Source organism: Microchirus variegatus (genome assembly GCF_963457635.1).
Source record: "Microchirus variegatus genome assembly, chromosome: 20".
Lineage (NCBI taxonomy): Eukaryota > Metazoa > Chordata > Actinopteri > Pleuronectiformes > Soleidae > Microchirus > Microchirus variegatus.
The window spans coordinates 7,753,756-7,768,641 of NC_139821.1; the positions used below are offsets into that span (position 1 = coordinate 7,753,756).

Sequence of the window (14,886 nt, forward strand, 5' to 3'; positions counted from 1 at the left end):
GCAAGATACGTTCTGCATAGTAGTAGTAGTAGTAGTAGTGGTAGTAGTTATTGATTTCATGACCCCATAGTGTCCTTTTCTTCGTTCTCTGACATGAAAGCAAAATGAAAGGAATCAATTATTCAGCATATATTTCAAACTCAAAGCAATTTAAAAAGCAGTAATAAGTGTCAGTCAGACTAATGCATCATTGTGATTTTTTTTCTGCCCCCCCCCCCCAATCCACACTACTTCTGACAGACCAGGGAAACCTTGCTGCTATATTAAAGTTAAACTCAAGCTGTACCTTTAATGATACAATTCCAGCGTGCCGGACATAATTGTGCCGTGTTGTGATTAATGTGTTCGCCTCTGGTGGCTTTTTTGATGGAAAAAATAGAAAATACAAGTGACTTTTTGGAACTGGCCTCTTTGTTTGGAATGTAGTACGTAGTTAGAGTATTTCTATTCTTCCATCTATCCTCTCCAAGTAATACTTACTGTATATAGCAAAGTACAGGTACTTTTTAAACAAGACACTGTAGGTTTAATCCACAAAGTCACAGTAAACAATATAAAAATGGCTCCTGCAGGCAGCAGAAATTCAACCCATTAAATGAACCAGTTTTCTATTTTGTCCCTTTCCACACAAGGTCTATGTAACGCATCCAAAAACCATTTTCAGTGGACACTGACCTTTAGTCGTTTTGCACTTTCTCAGTCTCACCTTCTTTCCCTCAATGATTTCCTTTATTATAGCAGTTGGTGAATCAACACATGCCTCAAGGGTTTAATGCGGTGTTATTCCTCGCTCTCCTTGTCCTCCTTCATCCCCCCCCCCCCCTTTTTTCTCACTCTCTCTTTGTCTCCCTCTCTCTGTCCCTTTACTATGTCAGCAACACAATTTTTCACTTCAGTGGGAAAACAGGTATATTAGGAGGGGGAGGGGGGAGTGTTGTGGTCTGTTTAATAAGGGAATAAAGGCAAAGAGAAGAGATGAGAAAGGAAAAAAAGCAAGTGCCCTTAGGGCTGCAAACCAGGGACTATACAGACACGTGCATATACTAGCTACAACAACACACTTGCACAGACAATACAGGGAGAGAACACATAAAAAAACACCTGCTTATCTCTGAGGAATTGGTTCTGAGGTGTTTCCCTATTTAATTAGAAATGTTGGTAGGAACCTCATAAATCACCACACCATAAAACTGAAGGGTAGGCAATGAATGCCTCCTGTACACACCATTATTCACACCTGCACACACACACACACACATAGACACACACACATAAATCTGCAAAAAAAGCTAGGGCAATTGGTGATTCATGAATTCATGAATATGTGTGATCTTCAGCCAGTAATCTAGAGCTATTGTCTTGTTTTAGGTTTAACTGTTGCTACCGTACGTAGCTGCGGTTTCTGAACTGAAAGTTCTTCAGAATGTGATTCCTTAAACCGGATGTATTGCCTTGCCACGAGCCCAAGCTTTTGTTTTCAACACACTCAATGAGCATTATTAATTTTTTGTCCCCCTCATGTTGGACTGAGTGCAGATGTTTATTAATGCTTGAGCTCTAGACGTGTGTGTGCAAGAGTGTGCCACTGATGGCAGTGTGTGGTAACAGGATCCAAGGTGATGTCTGCTCACAAGACAGCGTCTGGCTTTCAGCTCCACATCTATTATTCACACACCTGGATAGACACACACACTAGTTTCTTCCCTCATATGTTGCTCTTTTCCACACTTTTTTTTTTTTTTTACCACATTTGTGGAAAGAATGACTTATTATTACAGTCTAGCTTTGGACTTATCTCTCCTGCAGTAAACCAAAAACACTCTTGAAGTCAATGAAGTGCTGTTTGACCCGATAAACAAGTTGAAAATGAGTATTGACCAGTGAGAGGAGGGCTGGCTGATAAGCAGGGAAGAGGACGAGATTGATAGCCACCGAAAAAACAAAGTCTGCTACAGAGGAACTAAACAGTTTTCAAAGTCATGGCCTCACCTTGACTGAAGTTGATCTGAGCATGTCACTAGGTCATTATCAGATAGAGACATCTCCTCTGGGACCCTGGGCTCATCTCCACCACCCTGCGTGGACAGGCTGCTGACTGACATGTGTTGAAGCAGAGTATGGACCAATGAAGAGAAGCCTGTTGAGTTCACTCAGTTTCTATGAAATGCAACTCTAACCTGGAGAGGGCTAAAGGTCACGGGGATGGTGGTGTTTGTGAAGTGACCTGGGGAGCGTTGATCAAAGTCCGTCACCAGACAATTATCTAAAGAGCTCATATGCATTTGATGTTCCTGAAGAGAGCGATACGGTACCTGCTCTGTGTAAGCTTGATCTAACATTTTTATTATCTTATGGATCGTTACCTGAGGTTATCATAGGTCAGTAATTCTTTTGCTGAAAAGACAGATTCTGTACTCATCCTCTGCTAATTATCTTCAGAGGTTGGATACATTTATAAGCAACCATCAAGGTAGCTGGATGTTTTTTTTGGCTGATTGATGTGCAATTAAATCATCTTTTCTTTAAAGTTAATACACAAGCTTCTGCACATAGAGCTTCGTCTGATTACCTGAAGGCTATGTGTCAGTCGTGGGAGGAAAGAACGTGTTGTTGGAATAAATAGAGAGACTTTAATTGGTGGTCATTAATTAGAGGAAGATGCAAATATCAGAATCTGGTTTATTTCCAGATATAAATGTGAGGAATTTGTTCTGGTCACGAAACAGGAGTGAAAAAAACAACAATTAGAAGAAAAAGAAGAAAGCGATGAACAGAGTGTAATTGACATTTACAATCAAATGTGCTATTTGAATGCTTTAGAAAAGGGGACAATAGATTGATTTTTAAGCTGTATTTAACTTACTGGAGGAAAGATTAACAAGTTTTCTTGTCGTCCTCCTCAACCCTCCTGCTTCTTATGTTTGTTTCTCCAACATTAAGATGAGCTAACACTTGCTTTGCCATAAGTCCTGTTTGTACTGCAGTTATTTTGTGGGCTGCCAGTGTTAGTGCACAGTCTCACACACAGGATTATTCTCAGTAAGACTACACTCAGTGGGTTTGTATTATTACTATTGAGCAGTCTGCCAGCTTCACTTCTCTGAGTGAATGGGATTGTTCTGAGTTTGTTAAACTGCTCAAAAAAAGGCAGAATCCCAATTCTGCCCAATAGTCTGATTTTGGTGCTTTCACTACTCACCAAAGGGTGGAAAAGAGTGGTGCAGGGAGCATGATGACTTCATTAATGGCTCCCAAAGCCTTTTAGCTCTGGCCTTTGGTCAAAAAAAATATAATGGGGAGCAGCACACAACTTTGTAGAACTGCCACTAATAGAGACAAAGGTAGTGATGGGTGGTCAAATTATACTATTGCCTCTGTGGGCTTCTCATCTTCATACCTTAGCCAGGAGCTGCTGCAGCAGCGTTAGTGGGAGCAGCCACTATTATCACCGCAGAATAAAGGGGTAAGAAATAACACAACGGTAGAGAGGGAGTGATTGAAAGAGAAATGAGCGTATGGGTTTTTCCCTCAACCAGGCCAGTTATTTGTCTGCTCTAAATGAGGTCTGTCAGGATATCTCTACCTGTCACCTTCAACACCCCGCTGCAATTCAAACAAGATAGTGAAAGAGAAGCTGAATGAGAAAAGGAAAGAATAAAAAAGATATGTGTGTGTGTGTGTGTGTTTATAGAAAGAGAGAGCTATGTCCCTGCATACCGGGGATATATAACACATATTGCAAGGCGAAAAATGGCAAAACCGAGAAATCAAATGATAAAGAAATGAAGTGAGACGATGAGAGAAAGAGGCAACTGAGAGAAAAAAGCTTGAGTGATGGGAGATGGAGTGGTTGATGAATAAGAAATAAGAAAGTGACTATTGCCCTGAAACGAGTAAGACATCCTTGGTTCCCACTGGGTACATTGAATACGTTTGTGTACGTTATCTCACTCGCTTGATGTCGGAGCGATTACACTACCTAAAAACAATGTTGCTCAGCACTCACGATACACACCACATCCATCTTTGAACTTCACCATCGGTTTAATTAATACCTGTAAGTCATGTGACTGCAATCCTTTGCAGTTGAAATGCTATCACAGAGACAAAATCTTGACATATACACACCTGCGATGTAAATCGACTCTGTTGCATTTCCTACTGCAGCAGGTTTTTTCCTCAAGACCCAGTTTACCTCTTTCACAAAGTGAAAACACTACCACCCCTGCTGTCAGTGCTGAGAAAAACAACACACATACAGCAGTATCTGCAACTAAGAGAGAGATGTTTTCTTAAATAGTGTGGAAGCAGAAGCACACTAGAGTCTGAGAGTAGAGGTCACACATGTCAAGACTGAGCTGACCATGGTCCTCCAGGTCTTTTGAGACTAGCTCACAATGTACAAATTGAGATGGAGCAAGAAGGATGTATAGACAGTGTGTCTGCGAGAGAGAGAGAGCAGTGGAAAAGAGCAAGAGCAGAAGAGGGAAATGAGTGATGAAGGCTGAGCTGTGAGCCCCCTGCCTGGTCACGGTGCTCAAAGGCATCTCAACAGTACAGGCAATGATAGCAGGGAGACCTGCCACTCACCCTTGGAAGCCATGGGGGAGAGGAGATCGGGTGGAGGAATGAGTTGGGAAGCCTCCAGACACTTGTCCCCTTTCACGTCCAACATCAACATCCCTCACAATAACATTCTTATCCCTCTTTTTTCACTCTCTACATAGGCTTTTTACCTGCCTATCTCTCAGCAGGTGGAGAAGGTTAGATTAGTAGCTTCCACGGACCTGCAGGCTAACCGATACCACACCTTTAATGCCACGGCGGTCAGTCACCGAACCAGGGGTCCCCCTGCGGCACTGTCTGCTGCGTTGTCAAATCCCAGATGTGTGGTAGCAGAGATTGGAGTGTCACTAATACAGAACTAAGTGCAGATACACGTGCTCACTCATAAAACTTTCTATTTTCTTTTTCATTATACTCACGTCTCTCTCTTTCGTAACTTTCTGTCGATGCTGCTCTAGCCTGGTAATCCAACCCCAATCCCAATTCTTGTTCATCTAGAGGAGGAAGGTTAAGTGGGGATTATCTATGGGCACAATACAAATGAAGGGTTAAAAGAAATTGCCCAGATTAACCAAATCCAAGGACACAAATTACCGTATTACTATAATAACAACTGACAATGGCTTCTTTCATGATGGCAGGTTGAGTAGTCTCCAGAAAACGTCTTCTAACGTGGTGACATGTCATGTTCTTGAAGAAGGTGACCCATTCCACAGGGCTAGATTTCAAACGTACCCAAGTTACAAGGGGGGCAAAGGGTCCCTTGACTGGATTGGCCCTTTTGCTAACATGACATTTTCCCTGATATGCACCCACAAAGCACCTCCACCCTGCACAGTGCAGGCGCAGAGGGGATTCATTAAAATCCTGCTGTGTAGCAGGTATGCATAATCACAAACATAAAACAGAGGATAGTGAAGCTAAGTGCAAAATTAATACAAGTTCCACTCTGTGGTTGTTGTTTTTTTTCCCCACTCATTCTCCTCAATAAAGAGGACTCAATGTAGAAGGTCTACTAGTCTGTCTCACCTTCTTATCAAATGTAATGTAACCTAACCCTTTGAATGTCCCCTGGTACACAGATGCCAACGAATAGAAAATTAAACGATTCTTTGCCAAAGCAATGCTACAGAACCTGGCACCAACATTTCACACTAATGTGAAGCCACATGCTTGTTAATATGCTTAGATTAATGTCAAATCATCTATAGTCTTGCAACAGTCCATCCTGCCTCAGGCTACATGTTGAGAATGCTGAATGTGGAAGTAGAGGGTTTGTTCCATCATTGATTGACACTCGGAGATGGATCCAGTCCACCTCCTATCCTTGTTCCTCCTGGTTTTTTTCTCTCTGTCTCCCATATGTTTCAGTGAGCTGGACAGGTTTGTGCAATCAGACAGCTTCTATTGTATTGCTGTTAGTATGAATAGAACGCGAGAAGAGACACACTGCCATTATGTGCCGATGATACGCTGGTTATTTTTTTCTCCCCCTTCCCCATCGCTATCACAGTGACTGTGTCCTCTCGCTTGTCTCTTGTCTGGTTGTCATTCTTTGTAGACTCTTAGTCCATGTTCTTTTTTTGCCTGGTGAACACCTAACACTCTACTGTGCTTTGACAAAGAAGGTTGAAACCTGACCTGAAGTGTGGCAGGTTGAGTTACAGTGGCATTTGGCACTGTTGGTGTTAAAAAAGAAACGATTCTTAGAGATAATACTGAAGAGGCTTCGGACCCAAGGGTTTTAAGAGGAGCTCCCGGGAGGGCGTCTGTGCATATTATGCTACCGCCATAATGAAGTCCAGTAGGGAACAGTAATGTTAACAGTTTTTCAACACCCGGAAAATCCTCCCTTTATTTTAACACATTAAATATTATTAACACCCACTTAAAACATTATTATTCATCCCTTTTATGAAGTTAATTTCATGCGCTGCTGTGGTAAGTATGGTAGGTCAAATTAAATTAATTGGAGTCAATGCTACTAATAATACTGTAAAAGTCAAATTATTACCCTCATAAGTATTGTCTTTTGTGACATTTTTGGAAGCAGGCCCATAATATTTCCCCGTGCATGACTCTGAGTCATGTGGATATCCAGCAGCCAAAGATTAATGACCCTAATGACTGTATAAAAAAAAAAAACATTCTGGCACTGACTTTGGGTTTTTCTGAAGAATGGTGGAATTTCCTCACACCAAAACGATGGCGATTTTCACATTAGCCAGCGTGCTGCATGACTTTGGGTGACATTCTCACCTCACTGCGGTTGCATGACCCGTGCCGGAGCATATGTGATACTTTAGTCAGCAGCTTATTCTGGCTTCCACCCGCAGCCTGTTGGTCATGGCGTGTGTTCCCCAACAGGGCGTTGCTGTATGTGTGCCATGCAAGACAGACTGCAGCTCTGTGTGACCAGCCTTCATGATGCCACCCTACAATTTATGCCACCGTAGGAAAAAGACAGAAATAATTGGAGGATTTTGACACAGTCACTCTTTAGGGTGCACACATTGAGGCATGACCTCGACATTCCTATAGGACACATGGTATAAATAAATTGTTTTATACCATGTGATTAACACCACAACAGACCAAAACATCATGTAGTCCAACCTCTGGAGTGTTGTTCACACTGGTTGCTGTGGATATTCTGCAGTCAGCCCTCACCATAATTTGCACTGACAGTACTACGGCAGTATTCTGCGTCCCCGGGGGATCGGCTAGACTCCTCCTAAAATGTGCACGATCAATCTCGTGCCTAATGTAAAGTAGTTTTTTTTTTTTTTTTTTTTTTTGCATAATGGCACAGCAGTTGACTGAGATTATCCAAAATCAATATCAGCGCTCAGATGTGTAAGCAGACATATTCAATTTCAAAGGACGATTTTCACTGAAAGAAGGTTCCAGAGGGGCCAACAACATTATTGACCAAAGCGATGCAAGATGTCTTTTGGAATTAACCACCGACAAAACAACCAATCCATGTTTTGACATAATAATAGCTTGATAGAATAATTTGTCTGGTATTGTTTGTCACCTGATACATTTCTGTACCTTTGCAGCATACATCCTATTGATTTTTTTGTGCAACACAAGACAAACAGTTTAAACATAGGTTTTATATTACTTTATATCTGTGAAAGGGCATATTACAGGGCTATTGAGGTAAATCTCTCCCCTTTTATTTCATTTTTACCTGCCTCAAATTGGATTCCAAGCCAAGTCAGAGGAAGTGCTTTCCCTTTTACTTTTGCTGTGAAACTGAGAGACGACAGTCCTGTTGTTTTCACACCAGAATGGTTTCTGTGTCTGCATCGCACCTGCTAGCTGTTAGTCCCATGGAGAGAAGGAGAGACAGACAATCACTTTGAGCACATTATTTTTCATTGACAGATATAAAGAATAAAATGCCATCTGCCTATGTTATTTCTTTTCTCTCTCTGCACTGCTATACTGCAGCTGTCTTTTGCAAATGCATCCACGGTTGTAATTATTTATGCGATATCAACAATGCACCTGCATTATGTCATACTTTAATGGCAGGTATCTAAGTGTAGTTAGCCTCTGATGGGTGCCTCCTGAGTGGGTTTGAAATGGTTCCATAAATGTTTTATTTGCCCAGCATTGTTGTGTCTGCAAAGCATTCACACTGGAGGTGCATACACACTGCTTTTACTGCAGACGGCACTGTCTATATTCAGTGACAGTAATGGTTGCAGTTATCCCTAATGGCCACTGGGTGGATACAGTTTATGAAGGGTGACTGCTTTATGGTGGACTGGGATGTTTGTGTGATGTTTTTTTGTGGATGCTGTTCCATAAAAGCACACGTCCTTCCGTACACACAGAGAAAAACAGACATTTTATAGAGCTGAGCAAGTGTGAGTCAAAAGTAGCAACTCTCTCCCCACTGTCTCTCAGTATCCCTCATTACCATATGAGTCAGTCCGCCCAGTCTGCTTGTGTGTGTGTGTGTGTGTGTGTGTGTGTGTGTTCCTGTGCCTAGGCCTACACATTTATGTATTCATTTATGTGTAGGCCTAATGTATCTTTCACCTTTCCACTTCTCACTGGCAGAGTGAAGTGTGTCTGGCAGTCAGATTGTGCGTCGCTAATGTGATAGCAGAGATTAGCATTGTAATCCATTTAGCATAGAGCAGCTAATCCACTTTATTATTGTTGAAAAGGAATCAGATAATATTGGCTCGCACAACTGTAGCTGTCTTAATGATTTTCAGCTGATGGAAAAAATTACTTAATAATAATAAATGCGGTTGCCAAAAATGAACATGATGATGTAATGAAACAAGGATTATTCATTTCATGCCAAATCAGAATAATTAACTTTGTCTTTAAGGGAAATTAAGATTATTGCTCATGTGCTCATGTTCAGGATTAGATTGAATACAGTACATTTACACTTTGTTGTATTCTTCTTCTAATATGTATTAGAGAAACTCTTTTGTACCTGTTTTAAAACTTATAAGCCTGGGGTGACCCTGAGCGCTTATCACAACAAAAACATTGTATAAAATAACCATTCAATGCTTTGTATGTGCCAATTATTTTACAACTCTCACTGGCCTTTGATTGAAATCAGTCTTCCTCCCTCGTGTGTTCCTCTCCTATCCCAGTGTGACTGCACCAGCATGCGTCGAATGCTCGCGGACATGCCGCATGTTCCCTGGTGGCCCATTTGTTTTGTTGGTGGTCAGATCGTAGGATAATATACAGGAGCTTCCCCTTGAAGCCCCTCTGCTCCCTGGTGACCGTGGATCCGTCCCAACACAATAAAAACTCTATATTCAGCTACTGCCATAGACTGTCTCTGCCCTTTAACTCTGCTCGGCAATTGACTCCACACTTCTCTCATCTGCAGTGGGTGTAAGCCGATACACATCTTTACATACGTGCATGTACACAGACACGCTATGTGTTTTGCACACATGCACAGTGCCTCAAATTAACTCACACGATTGGGGCTGATTAGATAACCCCACCTGCTGAATCTGGCCCTGGTGTGAATTGAAGTTTCTTTCTTCCTGCCTCCCCTCTCCTCTTACTCTGTCTCCTATGTGCCTTCTGTTCCTGTTCTTTGCAGCTGCCCCTAGTGCATACAATAGTTCCCAGTGAAAGTGTGTGAGGCTTTGATACACAGAACCCAATGTTCTTTGAGATCAAGATCACTACACAAGCCAAGCAGGAGGCAAAGCTAGAAAGGAAGAATGAGTGAGAAACAAAGGGGGAAGGGAGAGTAAGGTACAACAAAGGTGAAAGACGGTGCCTGCTTAAAGAAAATGTCATGTTGTGAAATGGAATATCAGTAGAAGCAGAAGGAGTTGGGCAGTACTTAAACTGCACTCGGTGTACTTGGGTTTCTTTTTTTCTATCATACAATAGTTGATTGTCTGAGTAAAGACAAAGAAAAGTTGGCACATAGTAGGGGAAGTTGAGTCTTTTGGTTTCGGCCATGATGCAGAATCAAGTGAAGGTTGAAGTGACTTAGCTGCATTTAAATTGTGATGGAAAAACACAGCATTGACGGTTAGAATGCAACTTTGCAACCTTTTTTTTTTTTAAATTTAATTTGACGGCTTGGATCTTGTCACAACAACAACGGATACAAGGAACAATTGAAATAACATACATTTTTCTCCAACTTGTCAAAGACGACAGGTTCTGTCTTCAACGGCAGCAGCAACATCTAATCAAAGCTCTTATCTACAAAGAACAATGAAGACTTCTTGACCTTTAAAGAGAATGTACTTGGAGGTGGGCCGGTAGATAGGTATTTTTTAATGATATGCTGACGGAGAGAACACAGAGCGTATATTGTCATCGGTGTATGATAATTAATCATGAAGTGGCTCACCTGTCTGCTCGACCATCTGCTTCCTGTCCAATTATCTCCCATTTGTGTCTTAACCCTGAAGTGCTGAAGAGCACAAAGAACTACCAAGAGTCATCACAACTTTAACAAGACTGGCTTTATACCAGTTCACAAGCCCACACAGGCCTCTCTCTGTGTGTATTCGTGAATGTACAGTAATATGCAAGGATGTAATCTACAGGGTGCTGAGAGTTGCTCTGGTAGATCTGTGTTAGACCTGAGTGTTTCTAGGAAATTACAACCCGTATCTGTGTGTGTGTGTGAGGTAGCAAGAGACAATGCAAGCAGATGTTCAGGCGCAATCCAGAACAATTCTATCGTACCACCAAGTGTGTTGGGGCCAATTCCGTCCACTTTCTGCTGAGTAAACACACCTATGGCCTATAGACCACACTCCTTGCCCAGATGCCTAATTACCATAATCACTTTTGAACGGCTGAAGCTGTGATGGAGAAATATGAGCTTCTCACGTACAGCACTCAAAGCCATGACATACGGAAAAATCCAAAGGCAGCGAGTGGTAGATGGGCAATTTGGCTGAACAATAAGGTTTAAAAGTGCCTTTTTTAATGATACCTCGCCTCCTAATTGCACACTATGTTCCATTGCCAAGTCCTTGTTATTCTTTCTTATTTTGTTGTAGATGTTGCATCTTCAACCTTTTCAAGCACATACAATTAATTTAGCTTGCACAGAAACGGGCGAATGAATGAAATCAAAACATTTTAATGGAAAATAGTGAAGAGAGAAAGTGTTAGGGGTGTTGGAAACTGTCCTTGCCCACACTACAAATGCATTGTCTACAAAGAAGCATTTGTTGTGCAGTCTTGCATTTAATGAAGTTAAAAAACTAAAAAAAGACATCATCCTAATTCTTATTTGTTCATGTTTTTCCAGATCCGAGTCGACGGCTCCTCTCGCGCTCTGCAGTATGAGACGGTGCAGGCGGTGGACAGTGGACCCATCCTCAGAGACATGGCTTTCTCCTCGGACTATCATTACCTCTATGTCATGTCGGAGACCCAGGTCAGACGCGCACACAAATGTACAACTCAGTATCATTGGCAATAACATTTATCATTTTCTTATGTCAGTGTGTACAATAACCTTTGGTAAAGTGTTGAGGATGTCATGACAGCCCGGCTGCAGGAGAGGAGAGGATTAGATGGACTGTGTCTTTTTTATAGAAAGAGACTGGGCAGAACTGGAGTGAATAAATGTGCTGAATTATAGGGAGAGAGGAGAGTGGTCTTAGTCCACTTGTGTGTGAGCGTGTGTGTGTGTGTGTCTGCACACAGACACGTTCACACATAACACACCATCTCTCTTAGTGCCTTTGATGACATGGAATGTGGCGCGAAATAGCAGCACTCTGTGTAATGGACACTGACACAGAGACACTGTGAACATCTCTATCAGAGACGAGCCCCTCGCTAAAATAGCTCCATGGAAAGACCAAAGCGCGCGCACACACATTTCCCACAAAAATGTACACACAAACACGATCCGCAGACTCGGTGTGTTATTCACTTTATAATAAACAAACAAACAGAGAGAGAGAGATCTCGTGCTGCACACAGGAAGTGATTTGTTTTATGTTATGAAATAGACGGAGGCAACAGCAACGTTAAGGTAATGAAGCGAGATGACTGTAATCAAGTCGGTCATACACAAACACTCCCTCAGTCAGCTCTGATAGTATTGCTTGACTGACACGGGATACAAATAACGTTATAATTAACCCAACAGAGGGGGAATAATAACATCAACAACAACAAAATAAACACCATCATTTACACACTGCACATTTAACCCTTTAACACCTAACCCTCAAAATGTGCTTGAAACTCAGCACCCCAAAAACTTGCAGTAAGAAATATAAGAAATTTTTGTTTGTCTTTGACAAGCTTATTTAAAAAAACAAAAAAAAAACAAAAAAAAAAAAACACAGAGTCATGTAAACATGATGCCACGTGCGTCTTTTCTACTCAAATATAAAACTATTCAATAAAATAAACTTAACTGTTTTTATTTTGCTGTATTTATTCATGTTTTACAAAGGGTTGTTTCTGTACTAACCACCCATCTCCCATTAATAATGCGAATGTTGGAAATAGCCTTGCAAACGAGCAGATAATGTGCATATCATTCGTCTCTCACACTTTTTCTTTTTTTTTTATATCTCCTGCCACCCATAATCACAGAAGGCCAGTGCTGTTTTGTTGGCAGCGATAGCCTATTTCCCCCTTTATATTGTCTGCAGCTTGCAAAGGATTATGGACCTCTCTGGCACCATCAAAGTGTCAGTATTCACCAGTGTGTAGTGTAGTGCACTGTGTTTGTGCACGTGCATACACATTTTAAGTGGCCAGATTATCCTGATAACTCTTTAAATATCACACAGACATTGAGGGGGAGCAGAATACAAGGACGATTATGTCATGTGGTCAAAAAGCTGCTCTTATTCAAATGTGTTGACCATTATTGTGATTTTTCATCGCAGCGTTTGTAATTGGCCTGAACAAAAAAGATAAAACACAAAAGCAAATGAATAAATAAAAATAGGAGACGTTTATTTCCAGTTTCTCGCTATATTAGATTCTTTAATGTTTTGCTGTTTTTGCCCCCTAACATCACATTATAAATTTAGTATGTTTTTATCTGCCTGCCAAATAATTCAGGAAAAAAAACATGTTTTTTAATGTCAATTAGTGTGTTTATGTGTGTGTGTGTGTCTTAGACGTTTGACCTCCACTACCTATTTAGGAGACAAACATCTGGGAATTACTGTTCAGATTGTGCGTGTGTGTGGATATAATTTGAATTAATAAAACTTGCAGAAAGCAAATTTAAAAACCAGGTTTAAACCTGTCTTTATACCAGTTCACAAACAGCACAAAGGAAGAAGATGTACAGTGAGAAAGTTGTCTTAAATTTCTGCCAAATTCAAAGGTCATACTGTGGTCAATCTTACACAAGCTCTGGTTTGGAAGTGGGTGCATTGCAGCTTGATGGATCAGTGCAGTGGTTTAGAATAACATCTTGCACATACACACGTACGCCATGCCAATTCCCAGCAGTGGCAAATGCTATTAAAGCAGCCCGAGCTAGTCGATAGCAGAAGGCCACCTGCTGTTCCTGGGGCCTGGGACCCAGACAATCAGAGAGAGAGAGAGAGTGTGTGTGTGATGGATGGAACAAGGGGGAAAATACAGAAACAGGAAACTCATGATAGAGAGAGAGTGAAGAGGAGGAGGGGGGCCCACAACAGGTGGCTGAGAGGAGGGTTGGTCGATACCACTCCTCCCCTGCTGTTGTTAGCCTTGAAGCACTCACCTGCAGGTCTTGGGTGAACCAAGAGAAAAACCACCTTCAGATCCTGTCTGGGCAGAGTGAAGGTCTTCCTCGGGTCAGTCTAAGGCCGCGTTCTTACCACAGCATTAAAATTCATCCCGGGTCATCAGATCACCCTGCTGAAAGAGTTTGGTGCATCCTCAGTCCTCGGTGTATTTTCGACCTGTTTTTTTTTGGACTTTGTGTTTGTGTTTGTACCAACTAAACACAAGTTAAAGGTGTCTGAGCAAGGCCTGGGGTTTCAGCACATAGAAAAGAAGTAGTGTTGTGTTTTGTGTTGCAGTCCTTTGTTCATAAATTCTTCATATTTATATTCCTATTGTTTGATACAACTTGTGCTACACACAAAGGAATGCAGCTTGAAGACTGCAAATGAGACTACAGAGACGTGGAGACCGCTAATTGCTTATCTTGCATTGGTCGTGTCTCTGATCCCGCTAGTTTATTGTGAAGACGTCTTGGAAAAGCTTCGGTAAAAGCTCTGTAATATCATCCATTTTTATTAGATTTAACAAGTGCACCCCTTCTTCTCACTGCAACCATTCTTTGTTCCAAAATTAATTACAAAGAAAGTTAACATAGTCACTTGGAAAACCCTAATGATTAGACTCTATGTTTTTTCATTACAGGGTTTTTAGTAGTTTTCCCCCTCACTTTTCATTATGAAATAAAATAATGTAAATATGGTTAGTTCACAAGGACAACACAGTGTCCAAAGCACCACCACAAATATACACATCCATGCACAAATACACAGTTTACTATATAAAAAAAATCAAAATAAAGATTTGTCATCGACATATTTATTATCATTTCGTATGTTTTTCTTCTATTCAATGTTTTTTCTGTCTCTCCTCTACCCTGTGATTGTGTCCTCTTTTTTTGGGTTCGTTTTTCTTTCAGGAGTATAGATTTTTTTACTCTTGCACACACCGTATTCATTTCCAAATGGATTTTTATGAAGTGAAATGAGGATTCGGGGCCCTTTTGTGTCTCTTGCTCCTTTGCTCCCATCTCCTCATCCCCACATTCTTTATTTTCCTCTCTGACCATTGTCATTTCCCACCCCCCCT

At 41.3% G+C, this 14,886-nt stretch overlaps 1 protein-coding gene across 1 annotated transcript in view; it reads left to right on the forward strand.

Moving 5' to 3' along the window:
• Positions 1 to 14,886, forward strand: part of plxna4 (plexin A4) — a gene marked incomplete at both ends in the record, with an annotated part of 167,428 nt that overhangs the window by 81,332 nt on the left and 71,210 nt on the right. Inside the window, one exon of the mRNA XM_083907285.1 lies at positions 11,357 to 11,485. Within this exon, the coding sequence (XP_083763411.1) occupies positions 11,357 to 11,485 (129 nt within the window). The remainder of the gene's footprint in view (positions 1 to 11,356; positions 11,486 to 14,886) is intronic.